The following is a 17,323-nucleotide window of genomic DNA, read 5'->3' on the forward strand; positions in this document are numbered from 1 at the left end:
AATATTAAAAAAGAATATTCAAGGACCAAGATTTAATAAAATTAATCATCTTTACAGTTTCATCAAGGACATTCTTAAGTGCAAATGGCTTTCCTTCCCTGTGACTGCATGGTAGTGAAGCATACAACACTGTGCGGTTCCCACTGCCCTGATGTGTGCTAAGACACCAGCGGCAGTTTTATCCACCACTGCTGTGCACCATCAGAGCAAATGTCAACTCAGTGGAAAAGGTAAATGTCTTTTGTTTTAGTGTTATTATTACTAAGCAAACATTTACTTTGTAAATACTAATGCTTTGACCTCATAACCAGCCCCCCATTCCCATGGACCTGGGAAACCTCAGGGGTCTTTGGTCCATTCGCTTGAGAACCACTGACCTAGGCAGCAACCAGAAAAACATGCTAAATGTGAAGGCAGAAGAGACTGTGGGTCTACTCATTAAGTTGAAAGTCATTTACCCGGCAGTTTCAGGATTCAGAACCCTATGCAATGTGGCCAACTAAGTTCGTACCAGGTCTTGCTCTTTCTTTTTATTCTACTTAAGTTTTACTTGAAGTTTCATTACAACACAAGCCAACTACTTTCCCCTTACCTCCTTACTTATGTTGTAATGAACCACAATTTGACCTATACCAAGAGTATTACATACTATAACTATAATCACTTTGCTAAATTTCTGAATCTCGGAAAGTTTGATTTCTTTTAAGAGTAACCATGTTCCTTCTAGTTAAGAGTCCAAGAAAACAAGCAGATGTACACTTGAAGATTTTAAATACAGAAATTCCATAAGAATTATACTGAATAAAATTGCTGATTTTTATCTACCTAAAAAATGTATGTATCAGTAATTTCTTTAAAGGCATTTCAATTTCAACTTACTGCAAACCTAAGGAGGAGGCAAGACTTTCCAACCCCAGAGTCTCCAATCAGAAGTAACTTGAATAAATAATCACTGCAAAGAGAAAAGAAAAATCACATTAATAAATGCATACTTATTGTAAGTTCTACAAGAATTTACAGGCAAAAATAACAGCTCAATTTGCTGAAGACCACTGTCCTGAAAAGGCCATATATGGCTTATAAGAAGCCAAACTGTAACCAATAGTGGAAGCCCTTTTGCTGCATCACTGAATATGACAGAATTAGAAAACAGTGAGATAGGCAGTGTTACCAATGGTCTCTGAGATCAGTGACCTTCTACTTCTAAGGAGAGAATGAAACAACATAATGATATGCATTCTCAGATAGCCCAAGACACTTACACTAGATAAATTCCACTCCTCAGCAGTATTGGATTTAAACAAACAAAAAAACCAAACCCGCTGCCGTCGAGTCAGTTCTCACTCATGGCAACCCCATCTGTTACAGAGCAGAACTGTCCCATACAGTTTTCTTGGCTCTAATATTTAAGGAAGCAGATTGCCAGGCCTTTCTTTCACAACACTGCTGTCAATCTTTAGGTTAGCAGTCGAGCTTAAACCATTTGCACCACCAGGGACTCAAGTATTAGAATACAGGAGGTTAATTTCCTATTATTTTTGCAAATAAAAAAGCCACTCTTTCAAATTCCAAAATCAATTATTATTTCATAGCAATCATCCACAGTAGGGGCTTTTACAATCCTCTCCCAGCATCCATCAGGAATTCTCCCCTCAAAAAAAAGGATCATTTAACTTCTGAAAGCCTATATTATGAATATTTTAAATTAGAAATGTGGTCAAATCAAAGGCTATTTATGCAGGTGCACAAATATACTCCAATCCTAGGCTTGTATTACAGCATTCTTCAGAGAACACTGAAAGCTGAACTCGGTGTATGTATACGTCTAACATTGCCAGACCTAATGCAAAACTCATCACCAGCGATTCCTTCATGGGCCTTCACACAAGAGACGGTTAGCCCATAGTCTCCAAAGGAATCCTTTGTGAATCAGTCATCCTTCTCAACTCTGACCAGCTCTATGTGTGCTCTTAAGCAATTTCAAAAGGATCTCAAATACGGACTGTACGGATTTATGTTTTTAGAAGATATACATTATTTTCAACTTTGTTCTTTGTGATTTAGTTTCAAAAAATGCTACTTAAAGTGAAAACCAAATGACTCTGGCAATTTAAATTTAGACCACAACATTATCTATGTGTAAGCAATAGGTAAAACTTTAAGAAGTGATTATCTTTGTGGATATTCATCATTTGTTACCTAAGTTTACATAGTGATATGTGTTACTCAAAAGATATCTTTTTTGTTTTACCCTTATTATCTCTAATTATGTCTGAGGAAAAGAACAAAAAACCCAAAGTGCCCTGACAGCAGCAGCAAAATAAAGGTCACAGAAGGAAATAAAAGTTTCTAAACTAGTGAATCAGGAGAAAGGATTGAAGCATAGAATGAACTAGATAACTAGCATTCTTTCCAGTTTGGGATTGTTAAAAATTTTTTTTAAAAATTGTGATTATAGACAATTGCCCTAATAAGTGATTAATACCTAATACAAAACAATTTCTATTAGGCAGTGCAGGTGGCTGGCTGACTTTTGTGCTGACAGCTTCCTTCTTAATCAGAACAAATAAAATTCTTAAAAATACTAAACATTAGCATTAACAAAGAGTATACATTAAGAGTTTACATTTCAGTCAGTAAGAGTAATCGAGGCACTGATACTATTCTAGAGACTTGGGTTTTAAAACAGAAGTTTCAACACAACAAACTGCCTCAATTTACCAACAACTTTACTTTAGCACAGTGTCAGGCACCCGGGAAACACTCAGTAAATATCTCCTAAATAGGCTGTTCTAGATCGTGACTAGCCCACTGATGTTGCCTGAGGTATCATTACCTTGAAGATGAACGTTTCAACTTTATTTCAGAGCAACCATAAGGCTAGAAAGAAAACATGAGTGTATCCTAACTGTGTTACAAGTTACATTATGGTTTCAAGAATTAATACTCAATTTAAAAAATCACCTTTTTCAACTACTGCATTCTTTGTAAGCTTTGCATACATAGCACCAAGTTATTTTAAAACACTAAACTATGAGTTTCTGATCATTTAAGGTTCAAAACCAAAACCAACCAAACCGAGTGCACCGTCGAGTCGATTCCGACTCATAGCGACCCTGTAGGACAGAGTAGAACTGCTCCATAGAGTTTCCAAGGAGCGCCTGGTGGATTCTAATTGCCAACCCTTTGGTTCCCAACTGTAGCACTTAACCACTACGCCACCAAGGTTTCCATTTAAGGTTCAAAGCCATTATAAATAATATGAGAAGTTGAGCACTGTTGCAGAAGACAACTATTTTGTACTCTCCTCAATTTGCCCTCAGCTTTACTAACACTGACAAGTGACACAGAGAATGGCGAACAAAATCAAACCCACAAACTTCCCCCCTTATCAAATACACACATCTGGATAGTGTGAACCATAGTATGTTACTCGTATTAGGACATTTTAAATTACCTGCTACGGTAGCAGCTTATTTCCAAACTATTAATACACTGAACGTACAAGAAAATTCAGAGATGTGAGACTGCTTAGATTTTTCCATAATTTTCAGAACTGTTACAGGACAGGAAAAATGTTGGTGATTGAAATATGCAAATCTAAAATCAGAGCACACAAAGGCAGAATTTTGCCACAAAGAATAAGTAAAGGAACACAGGAAAATCAGCAAATGCTAGGACTTGAAACGTACTTATCCTTTATTCCTTGCGAATTAGTAAATCTCTCTTCGGATTATTAGGTTTTCAACCTACCTACAACATAATTTTGACTTAAGTGAAAAAAAAAAAACTACTTACGCCAGCTTAGAAATTGATGGATTTATAATTGTAATCATCTCCTAATTAGATTATTTTTAGAAGTCCTATCCAATGTTCCCAATCCAGAACTTCCTCTAGTTTTTTACGTTTCTAAAATACTATGACACTTCACATTTTCTATCCCTAAGAAGTTTGGAGTTTATTTTCCTACCCTTATGTTTGACATAATTATCTGCAGGTGTGAAGGTAAAACTGACTTAGTCATCTGTGTATCCAGGATCAAGCATTGTGCTAAGGGATCAGAGGGCATTTTAATTTTGCATTTTTAATCAGGCTTCATTCGTTGTGAGACAAAGCCAAAGAAAATCTATTGGGGGGTGAGTATGAGAAATTAGAACTAATTCAGAGGACTTTACTTTTCACAACAACTATCAGTGGTACCTAGGAGCCCTGGTGGTATAGTAGTTAAGCGCTTGGGTACTAACCAGAAGGTCGGCAGTTTGAACTCAGCAGCCACTCTGCAGGAGAAAGATGTGGCAGTCTGCTTCCAGTAAGATTTACAGCCTTGGAAATCCTATGGAGCAGTTCTACTCTGTCCTATAGTGTCACTATGAGTCAGAATCAACTCGGTGGCAATGGGTTTGGGCTGGACTGGTAGTACCTTAAAAAAAAAAAAAAAAAAAGGTCCAAACCTGTTGCCGTCAAGTCGATTCCAACTCATAATGACAGAGTAGAACTGCCCCATAGGGTTTCCAAGCAGTGCCTGGTGGATTTGAATTGCTGACCTTTTGGTCAGCAGCTGTAGCACTTAACCACTACGCCACCAGGGTTTCCAAAATTTATGAGAATGAATACCACCCTGATTAACATTTTAGGCTGAACCCAAAAGGGAAAAAAAGGGCTGGGGTGGGACATGCCACGACAAGGGGACACAGGGGCCAACCTGAAAGTTCTCTCAATGGCCAAAGCCAGAGCAATCTGAGCCACAAGATGAGCGATGTACTGGATTACAGCCCCAAGAACAGATAAACATCCACTGAGTCCACAGTGATATAAATGATGAAATAAATATATAGGAGAGAGAACACAAATCTTCCCTACAGAAGAATCCCAAATAATAAACGTAGAAGGAATGAGGGAAAAAGAAAATCTCCAGTAGATCAATACAGTAATAGTCATTGCAGGCAAGACTAACTGATGAATGCTGAAAGTAATTGGTGAAACTTTAAGAAGAAAGAGGATATCTGCAGGGCCTCAAAATTCTCCTCCAAAATATTTATCACTGTGGTGGTCTTAACATACACCCATAAATTCTTTGATACTCTTCCCCCCAGGAGATGGAGCCTAATTCTCTTCCCTTGAGTGTGGGCTATGCTCAGGGACTGGTTTCCAGTAAACCAAGTACAGAAAAGGAAAAACAGTAACTTCACATGGAAAAACCTGATAGCCACCACCTTAACTAAGTGATCTAGGTGAACATCACCGGTAATAAGTCGTGCTGACACCATATACCCTCTGACAGGATACAACGCGATGAGTAGGGCACTTCACATCTGTGGTCAGGCTGCCGCTGAGTCAGTCCCTGACTCATGGGAAACCAATGCACGACAAAATGAAATGCTGCCTGGTCTGGCACCATGTCCGTGATAGGCTGCAGACTGGACCACTGTCATCCACAGGGGTTTCACTGACTGACTTTTGGAAGTAGATCAGTAGGCCTTTCTTCCTAGTCCAGTTTATCTGGAAGCTCCGGTGAAACCAATTCAGCATGACAGCAACAAGCAAGCCTCCACTGACATACGAGTGGTGGCTGCATGAGGTGCACTGGCAGGGAATCAAACCTGGGTTTCCCACAATGAAGGCAAGAATTCTACCACTGAACAGACACTGCCCCCTCTATGGTATCTTCAAGAAAATCCATAACCCCAGTCTTAGAGAAAACACCAGACAAACCCAAATTAAGTGATATTCTACAAAATACCTGATCAATATTCTTCAAAACTAGTCAAGTTCATAAAAAACAAGGAAGGACTGAGAAACTGCAAGAGATTAGAAGAGGCTAACATGGACCACATGAAGATAAATACAACATGGTATCCTGGATCAGGAGTCCTTGGCTGGTGCAAATGGTTAACACACTTGGATGCTAACCAAAAGGTTGGAAGTTCAAGCACAGTTCCCCTCTGACATACATGGGGCCACCAGGAGTCAGAATTGACTTGATGCCAACCAGTACTGGTATCCTAGGTTAGATCTTAAAACAGAAAAAGGACTTCAGGGTATAGCTAAGGTACAAAGATTATCTCAGTACAACAGTTTTGGGGAGTCATCCAGCCTCAGTGGCTCCATAAAGTCTGGATTCCATGAAAATTTGAAATTCTGTTCCATATTCCATTTAACTTTGTTTAGAATATACCAAAAACAAACCTGATGCCATAGAGTCAATTCTGAATCACGGCAATCCATGGCAGTAGGATTGGCTCCATGGGTAATTTTTGGGGATGCGAACACCAGGCCTTTCTTCTGAGGTATCTCTGGGTGGACTCAAACCTACAACCTTTAGGTTAGCAGCCAAGGGTGTGGCCATTTGTACCACCCAGGGCCACCTTGTTTAGAACAGTGCTGCACATATTCAAAGCGAGAGTTCTGAAAATGAGGCAACCTTTGGTAGCGCTGGAGAAGTGGTAGGTAATGCAGGACAAAAGAATAGACTGTCTTAACCTACATACAACAAATACTTGCTGACAAGTGCACCAACGGGCAGGTACAAATGCCCTTTACCTCCTTACCTCTTTGTTTTATTTTATTTTTTTAAGTATTTTTACCTCCTTATCTCTTGAAGCCTACATGGGTTTTGGAGCTGGGAAGACCTATTTGAATTTAGGCTCCATCACATTCTAGCTATAAGATCTTGGGGAAAAGTTACTTACTCACCACCATTAAGCCTCAACATCCTCATCTATAAAAAGGTTCCATTAGGTCTTACTATATCATCATCTTGAACCATGGTGGTGCAACGGTTATGTGTTCAACTGCTAACAAATAAGTTGGAGGTTCAAACCTACCCAGTGGCTCCGCGGGAGAAAAGACCCGGCAATCTGCTCCCATAGAGATTACAGCCTAGAAAACCCTCTGGGGCAGTTCTACTGTCACACGAGGTCGTTATGATCTGAGATCAACTCGATGGCACCGAACAATCCTCCTCTTAGAAGTCCCTGGGTAGCACAAAAGGTTAAGTGCTTGACTACTAACCAAAAGGCTGGTGGTTTGAACCCACTCAGAGGCACCTCAGAAGGAAGGCCTGGCAATCTGCTCCCAAAAGATCAAAGCCTATGAAGCAGTTCTTCTCTTTAACACATGAGATTACCATAAGCAAGAACTGACTCAACTGCGACTGCTCCTTCTCTTAGGCTTCTAGTCAGGATTAGCAATAACATGTCTAAAGCATCTAGCACAGCGTCTGCTCACACTATAAACCCACTGCTGTCGAGTCGATTCCGAATCATAGCAACCCTATAGGACAGAGCAGAACTGCCCCATAGGGTTTCCAAGGCTGCAATCTTTACGGTGACTGACTGCCACATATTTCTCCGGCAGACTTGCTGGTGGGTTTGAACGGCCAACCTTTCGGTTAGCAGCTGAGCACTTACCCACTGCACCACCAGGCTCCTCCTCACGGTATAGGAGCACAATAAGTGGCAATCATTATTATTTTTCTCTCTTCCCTCCAAACAATGAGGTAACAGTAAAACACTTCAAGTGCTATAGGCAAAAAACTTTGGAGCTTATTCAAATGATGAGTGACAGAGGATCACAGGCATTTACCTATACCCTAAAATAAAACTCAACCAGCTAATAGTTTTAACTACTGTGATGACACGCTAGTCACAACTCCAAAAGCCTAGCAACACATAAAACAGTTAACAGTCTATGGCAAGTACACCCTCTAGAGCAAGAGAAAGGCACTTCTGTTTCACTTCATTCACAGACAGACATCTAAGACTTCCAAGACCCCAAGTAAGTATATGCCAGAACAGTCATGAGGGTAGAAAATCTGAGAATGGATACAATTAACTACAACCCTAGAGAAGATTTAATCATCATCCCCAAACATGATGTGAAGGAGAAAGTCAAAGGTTCCTATGTAATGTGTACCTCACAAACTCTAAACATTTTTATAAAGACCTCTCCAATCAGGAATCTTTAAAGTAACTGACCGCAAAAATGTTAGTGGCCTAATTAACTACATTCACCACTTAGGGAAATGAAAACAGCATGGCTTGGACAGTGAAATCATAGACCCAAGGAGCTAAAATTCCAGTTCAGCTGCTTACTCTGAATGCCTCTTGTTTTCTCCTCTATAAAACTAGGTCCCTATTTCTACCTAGAATTATCGTGAGAATTAAGGGAAATAACATGCATATATAAAACTCTTGGCTGGTGGTAAGAGCTCAAAATGTTAGCTGCTGATTCTATTCCAAGACTAGCATCCAGGGCTCTGCAGTCTTCTTCAGTGCTTTGTTCCTCTCCAGCTAAATCAAGCGTAACTATAACTTTCTGTTAATAACAGAAATCACAGGCCCCTTCTCCAAATCTTTTGCACTATTATGCCATCCTATTCTTTAAAGGTATCACAAGATTTAATATTTTAGCATATGAAGCTAATGCTATTATATTGATTATACTTGTTTGAGCATGAGTCATCTGAACTAACTGGTAAGCACCTGGGACCAGAGTACACGTTTCATAATTTACAGAAAAACTCAACTCCTAGCATGCTCTAACTGACGGCAGAGAAAGAGCCGTTTTCTTTACTAAGCTTTCTTCCAAGATGAAATTAGCTGTGTGTGTCTGTTTAAAAAAAAAAAAACTTTGCTGTCGAGTTGATTCCAACTCACAGTGACCATATATATATTTAATCTCATCCTTGCTTTGAGAAAAGTTGCCTGGGCTAACAATAGTACCAACAAAACTTATTCCATTAAGGAAATTCACAACCTAACACCTACTACAGAATTAAAGAAAAAATCTTTTTGAAAATGTTTTTAAGCTAGAGAAGAAAGGAAAGAGGTCAACGTGTGATGTTTAAATGTGTGAGAAAAACTCTAAAACTGAAACATATTCTAATATTCCTTACTAGAAAATTCATGCTAAATAACTTCTGCACAGCCAGGTACAGTTTATCCTTGAGACTCAGAACTTAGCTGGTACTATCAACTCAACAGTACACAACAACCATAATCACATTTTATAGTTTAAGAAACAGGTACAAACGGTATAAATGACTTATAGGAGGTAACTGGCAGTCTGAACTTGAACCTAGGTTTTCCAACTCCAGATGCTGTTCTTCTCATCACACCAAAAAAAAAAAAAAATTAAACCTGTTGCCATCGAGTCAACTAAAACTCACGGTGACCCTACAGAACAGAGCTGAAGTGTCCCTTAGGGTTTCCAAGGAGCAGCTGGTGGATTTGAACTAACAACCTTTTGGTTAGCAGCCAAACGTTTAACCACTGTGCCACCAGGGCCCCACATTCCCTTAATGATATATTTTATATACCCCAGATGATAATATTAGTAAATACCTTAAGTCCTATATATAAAACCTATCAGAATGAATCAAACCATCTACGAACCAGCACATAGGAGCTGAGTAAGTACACAGAAAAGTGTGATTCACTGCTTAAATTAATTCAGAACACTTGCATTAGTAGAGACTAAGTTGGCTCAACTCAAAAGAGCATGAAAACAACCTATTTCGAAGTTCAGACTTAATTAGCTTTAATAAGTGATAAACTCAACTGCTCTTCAAGAGGACAGGTGCCAGCCACCAGTCTTCAAAAAACCACATGGTTATCCACATCAAAAATTTCATAAAGTTGCTTCAAATGTCCTTTTTATAAATGTATTCAACTCTTTTTATAAGTTCCACCTAATCTGCTTAAATAAGAATATATTATACCAGGCTAGGCATTTATATTAACAACATCTACATGTATTTTAAAGTAGTAAAGTTACTACAGAGATTACCTGATGTTCTTAATATGAATACCAATGTTCCGTGAATTTAGCGTGCCTTTGTTTAAAGAGAAGCCCTGGTGGCACACTGAAACCCTAGGGGGCAGTTCTACTCTGTCCTACAGGGTCGCTATGAGTCGGAATCCACTGGACAGCAGTGGGTGGTTTTTAAGAATCATGAAAACACTTCATAACTTCAGGAGAGTAACTTAATGAGAAACAGAAAAGTAAGCATTAAAAAATGAAAAGGACCGACTAGGTCATCAAAATAAAGACATGCCCACAACAAACTCCACGTTTTAAAACGAATTAGTTCAGGATACCAGATTTTAAATAAAGTTCCATCATCCTCGGGTTCCCACATTTTGAAAGGGTGGTAGTGAACACTCTCTTTTCTGTTTTCAATTTTCTAAGCCAGGCATTGTTAACTTGAGGTTCATGTACAGACTCGGGGGTGTGAACCACCTGCAACTTTACGCAAAATGTTGCTGTATGCACACACAGGGAGCAGGTCCATAGGGGTCATCAAATGCTCCTAAAGGTTAAGAACTACAATCCTAAATCAAGTTAATGTAAAATATCTACATAGGCAGAGTAGAAAGGAAATACATTCAGACAAGTTCATCGCTGTTCTTGGAAAACCTCAATTATACAATTCAATCTGCAATTCAGTTTAAGGTGCAGAGTGCATAAAATGCCCTGTGTAAAGACCCTACTCTAGTGGCCGGCACATGGCTTAAAAGCACTCATTAAAAACGCTAACACGAGTCGGGATCTACTAGACGGCAAACGCTTCTTATTATTTCTGAAAAGTGGTGTTTCCAAAGAGTGCCCCCTCTGTGAGCAAAGGAATGCACACGCAACACTACTTGTCAGAATAGGGAATCTGCACAAATGCAAGAGCGTAAACGCACCTGGTGCTCACCAGGACCTACCACAACCTTGGATTTAATAATGCTGGTGTTCTGGCCAACTGGGCCAACCAGTCGCAAAAGTACCAAGAAGTCTTCACATCCTACTTGCCCTTCCATACCCTATTTGTTCACACGTTTAAGTCGGCCAACAGATGCTTATTCTCTGATTCCTCAGAGCCTCAGGATTATTTTTTTCCAAATACCATTTCACCATTACCCTTTTAATATCTGAAACACTCACAGGGTGGTTTCCAAGAAAAACCAAGGCCTATGTTTTCTTCCCTAGGTTCTATTCCAGACATCAAAAAGGAGATCTGAGCCCCACCTTCTACAGGAAAACAGTGGAAGAGCCTGACCGCTCCCCTCTCCCATAAGAAAAAAACAAAAAAATCTGGGCATTTTGCCTACATCTCTTACTACAACTCCAAAGTATAGTTCAAAGAGTGGGAAAAAGCTGATAAGCCCCACATCTAAAATATCTCACGCACTGACACCCCACACCCATTTTCAGTTTTTCTTCATCTTAAGACAAACTGGCTATTTAGCAAACCTTAAAAACCTCAAAATCTTAACCGTAAACATCTTCATATATTAGGAAGGAGACAAGAAGATGAGCAAAGGGAAGCTCCTCTTTCCTATTGAAAATGAAATTTATTACAACTGTCAATAATGAAACCATCATATATGTACAGTCAAAAGCTGCCAAGGAGAAAATACGCACACCCAAAGGACTGCTAATAGGATGTGAACATAACAAGATGTTAGCACCTAGATTACTAAGATTGCTTCCAGAATAAAAGACTGAATATCCAAAAAAAGAAATTATTCAGAAAGCAAAATTCTCTTTAGAAGCTAACCAGAGTTGGCAAGAGAACACCTGATTTCAAAGCTCTTCCATTTTTAAGACAACAGTATTAAAAATAAACACAAAAACTTTAAAAGACTTATTTTACTGGAACAGTAAGGGAAAAAAAACTGCCAGCACCCCTCATTTCAACTTAATTATGTTGAGAAGGTAAGTGAAATTTTAAAATGCAAAATTTCAGTTATCTTTAAATGGTCCCAAAAGATCATCCAATTCACATAAAACTCTTAAGATGCTTTCTGTGGCGATTCTATGAAGCTACTGGAAACTTAAATTACCCAAAGAACCACAGACGCTGATTCTCTAGACACATTAAAAAGTCAAATTATAGATACTGAAAGTACTAGTTGTTTTTCTTGTTTGAACTTCTCTGCATTTTCAAATCACAGTTACCACCGAAAAGTCATCAAGACAACCAACAAAAGGACAAAAATTCTAATAAAAAAATTGTATGAAAGCCAGTAGTGATATACTTAATGAAATTACACTGTCAGTCTGCTTTTATTTTCAAATACTTAAAACATAAGGTTATTAGAAGCACAGCGCTGACACAGGTCAAATGTTCCTTGGGTCTACCATGACAGGAGAGCAAAGTTTGAAAGACTGATTAAATCTGGAGAGACTCGGGAGCCACAGTACGAGTAAAGAAAAAAATAAGCTGATTACTTAAAAATTTTCTGCATTAAAGTCCTATGGTTGAGCCAAGTATACTACTATAGTTCTTCCTACTGTAACTAACTGGTATTTTCATGATAGATACACATGCTTCAGGAACTACTTACAGACCAAGCTGCCACAATGATTTTCTTGACACTAAAAAAAAAAAAACACTATGATGAGTTTAGAACCTAGAGGATTATGAAAAAAGATTCTGGTATGAGATTAATGTTAAGTATTTCTTATCCTGTGTGCTGAAATAATCACTGCCTGCTTCACCCACTCCCCTCAGAAAAATCAAAATCTTTTAGATCTCCTGAAAAAACAAAGCTCTGATCCTTTCCATCTACTTTTCCACCGTTCAAATTACACTTGTAATTAGTTTTTGTTTGTAGTTGAAATTTAAATGACTCAGTCATTACTCTTAATTTCTACTGTAAAGACAATCCTGGGTTGTCATTTCTACCAAATCAGCCAAATAACATGGAAAGCAGTCAAAGGGACAGCTTAAAACTTAATCACTGATTGATGAGTTTCTCCTCACCCCCAAACCAAAAGCTTACTACTTAAATGATCATGAAGTAAAAATATTTAGCAATAAAACTACGAACAGGTAATTCTGTGTCAATCAATATAAATCTAAAATTCTGTTCCTTCTAAACCAAACTTTTTCTTTTGCCAAAAACCCATTTTCATTACTAAATTAGCAGTACCCATGAAGCATACGTAAAACTTTATAGAAGGAGCAAGATAAGTTAGATGATAAAGCAACATGGGTTAAGGAACACTTCAGGGCACTTCTGAACAGTACCGAACACGCTAATCTAATCTTCAACATAGGCACAGTATTTGGCATATGCTAAGTGACTGTGACTGTAAATGTCAGTAATTAAGGTAACATCCTGGAACCACAAAGGACACTCACCCATGAAAAGTTTTAATTTAGGAGTAGTGTAAGATTTTAAAGTTTAGAACAAGGTCTTAAAGAAAATGGCCTTAGATTTGGGTGTTAAAACTCTAAGAATTTGTTTCCTTCTCTTCTATTTTCCAATACAACGAACGTCATTAAAGAAACAGGCAACAAACTGGCAAGTCAGACTGCTAAAAATCTGGTTGCCAGCAGCCCTTTGTGGTCTTCCCTAATGAAAAATCCATCACCTCCTATTGCCCCAAGTAATTTTTACTAACACCTCTCCAAATATTTTCCCAAACTCCTAGATTATTACATCAGGCACAGCCTAACTGTAAAAAAATAACCACAACCCATTGCCATCCAGACAATTCCCACTCACAGCGACCCCACAGGACAGAAGAAAACTGCCCCACAGGGTTTCCAAGAAGTGGCTTGGTGGATTCGAACTGCCCACCTTTTGGTTAGCAGCCAAGCTCTTAACCACTGCACCACCAGGGCACAGTCTAGAATATAACAGCAGCCTAATGGTGAATGGAGCCCCGGTGGTACAGCGGTTAAAGCCCTCAGTTGCTAACTGAAAGGTCCACTGTTTGAAGCCACCAGCTGCTCCACAGGAGAAAGATGTGGCAGTCTGCTTCCATAATGAACCCTTGGAAACCCTCCGGGACAGTCCTACTCTGCCCTACAGGGCTGCTGTGGGTCAGAATCCACTCGACGGCAATGGATTTAGTTTGTTCTTTTTTTTTTTTTTTAAAGGAGAATACTCGAACCCGGAAAAAAACTGTAAAAACTATTTCTAGGTTTGATTCTGTTGAAGTCAATAACCCATAGCACTCAAAAGAACGGATGGTCTGACACCATATTTACTAAAGAAATACTGTCTTTATAATTGAAAGTTAATAAATTTCCAACTATAAAAGCAGTATATATGAACTGAAAAAGGTAAAAGTGTAAAAAAAACTTACAACTGAGAAAGTAACCATTAATATTTTAAAGAATTTTCTTCCAGTTTTCTTCAGCATATTTTAATATCATAATTAAGATCTTATTGTAAGCAGTTTTGCATCCTGATTTTTCACTATTTTAACACTAATATTTCACCAAGTAAATTCCTCAGAAATGTTCTTTTTAAGGTCAGTAAAATAAGCCATTCAACAATATAATGTTTTCTTAAAAAAAAAAAAGTATTGTTCTTGCCATTTATCAGCCATTCCTCTACCTTTTACCCCCTTGGAAAATCCTCATTCCCTTCTGCTTCACCAAATCTAATTGCTTCTAATTCCCTTACAGGTCCGTTTCTATAAAGGTCAGACCTTCCATTTCTTTCAAGCCTTCCTGAACCAAACCACTCACTCGCCTCTGAAATCTGGTTGCTTAGATTCATGCCACCTATCTAGAACTTGCTGTACCTACTGGTATTTGACATATATGCAATCTATGTTCTATATTCCCTTATAAACTCCTTGATGGTAAGGATTAGATCCCTAAATCCCAGCACTACTATAATGCTTTACATAACGATGTACACCACCTCAAGAGTACTCTTATAGTTTGAACCTCACGAGGATCCTGGTAGGAATAATGACGGGACCATTATCCTATTTTACAAAAATAAGAAACTTGTCAAGATTCTGTTCAACTAATATTTAAGATCTATTTACAGTACTGCATGCATGTAGCAAATATGAAAAACTCCCTGAACAGCAGAGGTTTACAAACCTTCATAAGTGGTAAATCCACGTCCTCTACTGTTGCCAGGAAAACTCTGTCCAACTATGCAAAACCAACTTTGTCCTTGGAGCCCCAGATAAAGAAATAAAACACTGTCAACACAGCAAATATGTTACTACAAGTGCGCTATCCTCAACTTCTCGAATTATATAAAATTCTAATAAAATACTATGACTTCTGTTTAGTACAAAAGAAAGAACATTCCCACATCAAACCACAGCATTACCAAACTTGAAGTCAGAATGCATTTTGCAAGAGCCATGTGACATACACATGACAGCTAATGAGTGGACTTTTCAAGGGGAAATGTTAAGCAAATAAACTCAACTTTTAGGACAAACGCTGATTTTTGCTTTAAAAAAAATTTCCCCTCTCCTCCTAAAAACTGCTGACTCTAAAGAGAATTATCAATTAAATCTTTTCCAAGTATTAATTTATATATATGTGCACGTGTGGAGGATACTGCAGGAGGATTTTTTCAATGGACACTGAGAAGAATCCTACCAAGTCTTCCCAAGGAAAGTAAACACCAGTTCCCAAGAAAGGAGCCAGGTGTGTCACATCTGCTGTGGTGACTTCTGAGTAAGCAAGAAAAAAAATGCATTAACTTTTCATGACACGTCATGGAGCCTCATTCCCTATCTGCAAGCATTCAAGCAGGTAATACAAAACCTACAGATCTACCATAGGTCCCATTCGTTTCTCTTTCAACTTGACAGCAAAGGATTCCTTGAATTTGGTAATATTAGGAAGACGGTCCTTGGTTTCAGTTTTGTTCTTTTATTTGACCTACGGAAAACAAAATGACTTCTGCGTCCTCCTTATAAAAAATAAAAATAAAAAAAACTCCCAAATGTCCAGGTTCTTAGGACAGTAAGGGCCCGGCGAGTTCTTAAAGAACTCCTTCAGAAAACTCAAAGAGAGAACAAAAATTTTAAATCGCTTCTCGCCAGCTACTCATTCCCCTCAATCCCACGCAGTCCTGAAAAGCATCCATATTACCTGCAACCTGGCGGGGAGGATGGGAGGAAAGAGTAAATAGCCTCAGAATTTACAAGTAAAGCTGGTTTCTACCCTGGCGATCCTGACAGCTCCGCAGGGTGCAGGAATAGGGGCTGATAGTGCCCCGTTGGAGAGCTCTCCTACCTACCTCCGACCCTAAAAAATGAGTCCTTCAAAAGTCACTTCCTCCAAGAGAAGCTACCTCTTCCCACCGCCCCACCACTCAACTCCCAACGCCTGAATCCCCCCTCCCCGAAACTCTCTCGCGGCCCCTTCCTCCTCACCGGCCCTGCACTACGGCCTTCCCACCTGACCGGGTCCAGGCTCCCTCGGCTCACCCCTCCGGCCCGCCCCCTCCCCCCGGCCGCTCCTCCGCCGTCAGACAATGGGGCCCGGCTCCTGGCCGCGGGCCTCTCCCGCCCCATCACCCTCACCTCACCCCGGCCGAAGCCTCTACCCCCGCCCTCCTCGCCCCCTTTGAGATTCCCCAAGCTAGCCCACGGATCCAGCCGACCGGTGCTCTCCTACACTCACTATTCGGGATTCATGCTGGACATGTCACTGCAGCTGCCGCCGCCGCCACCGCCGCCCTTGCTGCCGCAGCCGCCGCCCTGACTCTCCGCGCCACAGATAATCAAAGGAGAGGAATGAGATAGGCTGTTCCGGGAGAGCAAACGTCTTCCCCCACTTCGTCCCCTTAGAACACAATCAGCAGCCGCCGCCACTCAGCTATCGCTTCCACCCAAAATGGCCGCCGGCGAACCAGGAAATAGGGAAGCCTTAGACCGTGGGGCCTTTACACGGCCAGGGGGCGGCCGCACCGCATGGCATGCCGGGAAAGAGAGTCGCAGGCCGCGTCTGTGAGCGCTAAGGACTGACGGTGCAGCGCAGGGACCAGGACTCAACTTCCCGCCAAGCGCTGCGCATTTGGTGCATGCGTATTTGAGGGGCTGTGGTCCGCCTCATTCCCCCCAGTTTCACCCCCACCCAGCCGCTCCTCCCCGTTCCCCTCCCTGCTGACTCGCTGGCTAGGACTTCGCTCGGACTCCCCCTAGCGGATTGGCTAACGCCGAGCTGCCCTGGTGATGTCATCAGTGAGACGTGGCAGCCGGGCGAGTCAGCGCCCCACGGGGGAGGGGGAAGGGAGGGGCAGAGCGCAGTGCTCGGGGCCGGCGGAGGACGGGGGTGGGGTGAGTGCAGGGGGCTGGGAGAGGAGGGAGGGAGGGGTCAGACCGGAGGGACAGCCTGAGTGCCGAGGCGGGCTGGCCGGGGGTGTCGGAGGACACGCCTGGCGGGTCCGCCTCTGGTGCGGCTTTTGCTGGCCTCACCACCTTGGGGCTTGAGCTTCTAGGCCGGTCCCAGGATGCCCGCTCTCAGGATAGAAGGGAAGTAAAAGGCACTTTGCCAAAGACTTCGGGTCTCTGGAAAACACAAAGCCGTTCTTTCAGTTCTCTTCCTCACTCT

At 40.7% G+C, this 17,323-nt stretch overlaps 1 protein-coding gene and 1 long non-coding RNA gene across 3 annotated transcripts in view; both read right to left on the reverse strand.

The window, feature by feature from the left end:
• Positions 1–16,630, reverse strand: part of RAB1A (RAB1A, member RAS oncogene family) — a 33,855-nt gene extending 17,225 nt beyond the window's left edge. The window contains exons 1-3 of one of the 2 annotated variants that reach the window (XM_010593616.3): positions 16,394–16,630; positions 12,339–12,369; positions 880–952 (exon numbers count right to left, since the gene is read on the reverse strand). In XM_010593616.3, the coding sequence (XP_010591918.1) occupies positions 880–952; positions 12,339–12,369; position 16,394 (105 nt within the window). In that variant the 5' untranslated portion in view covers positions 16,395–16,630. The remainder of the gene's footprint in view (positions 1–879; positions 953–12,338; positions 12,370–16,393) is intronic. The other variant, XM_003413641.4, reaches the window with a different exon arrangement.
• LOC135227772 (uncharacterized) lies at positions 8,904–12,332 on the reverse strand. The gene is made up of 2 exons (XR_010317924.1): positions 10,752–12,332; positions 8,904–10,718 (listed from the first exon to the last, which is right to left on the reverse strand). It is a non-coding gene; the product is annotated as an uncharacterized LOC135227772 (long non-coding RNA).
• Positions 16,631–17,323: the final 693 nt, after the last annotated feature.

Source organism: Loxodonta africana, chromosome 15, assembly GCF_030014295.1.
Source record: "Loxodonta africana isolate mLoxAfr1 chromosome 15, mLoxAfr1.hap2, whole genome shotgun sequence".
Lineage (NCBI taxonomy): Eukaryota > Metazoa > Chordata > Mammalia > Proboscidea > Elephantidae > Loxodonta > Loxodonta africana.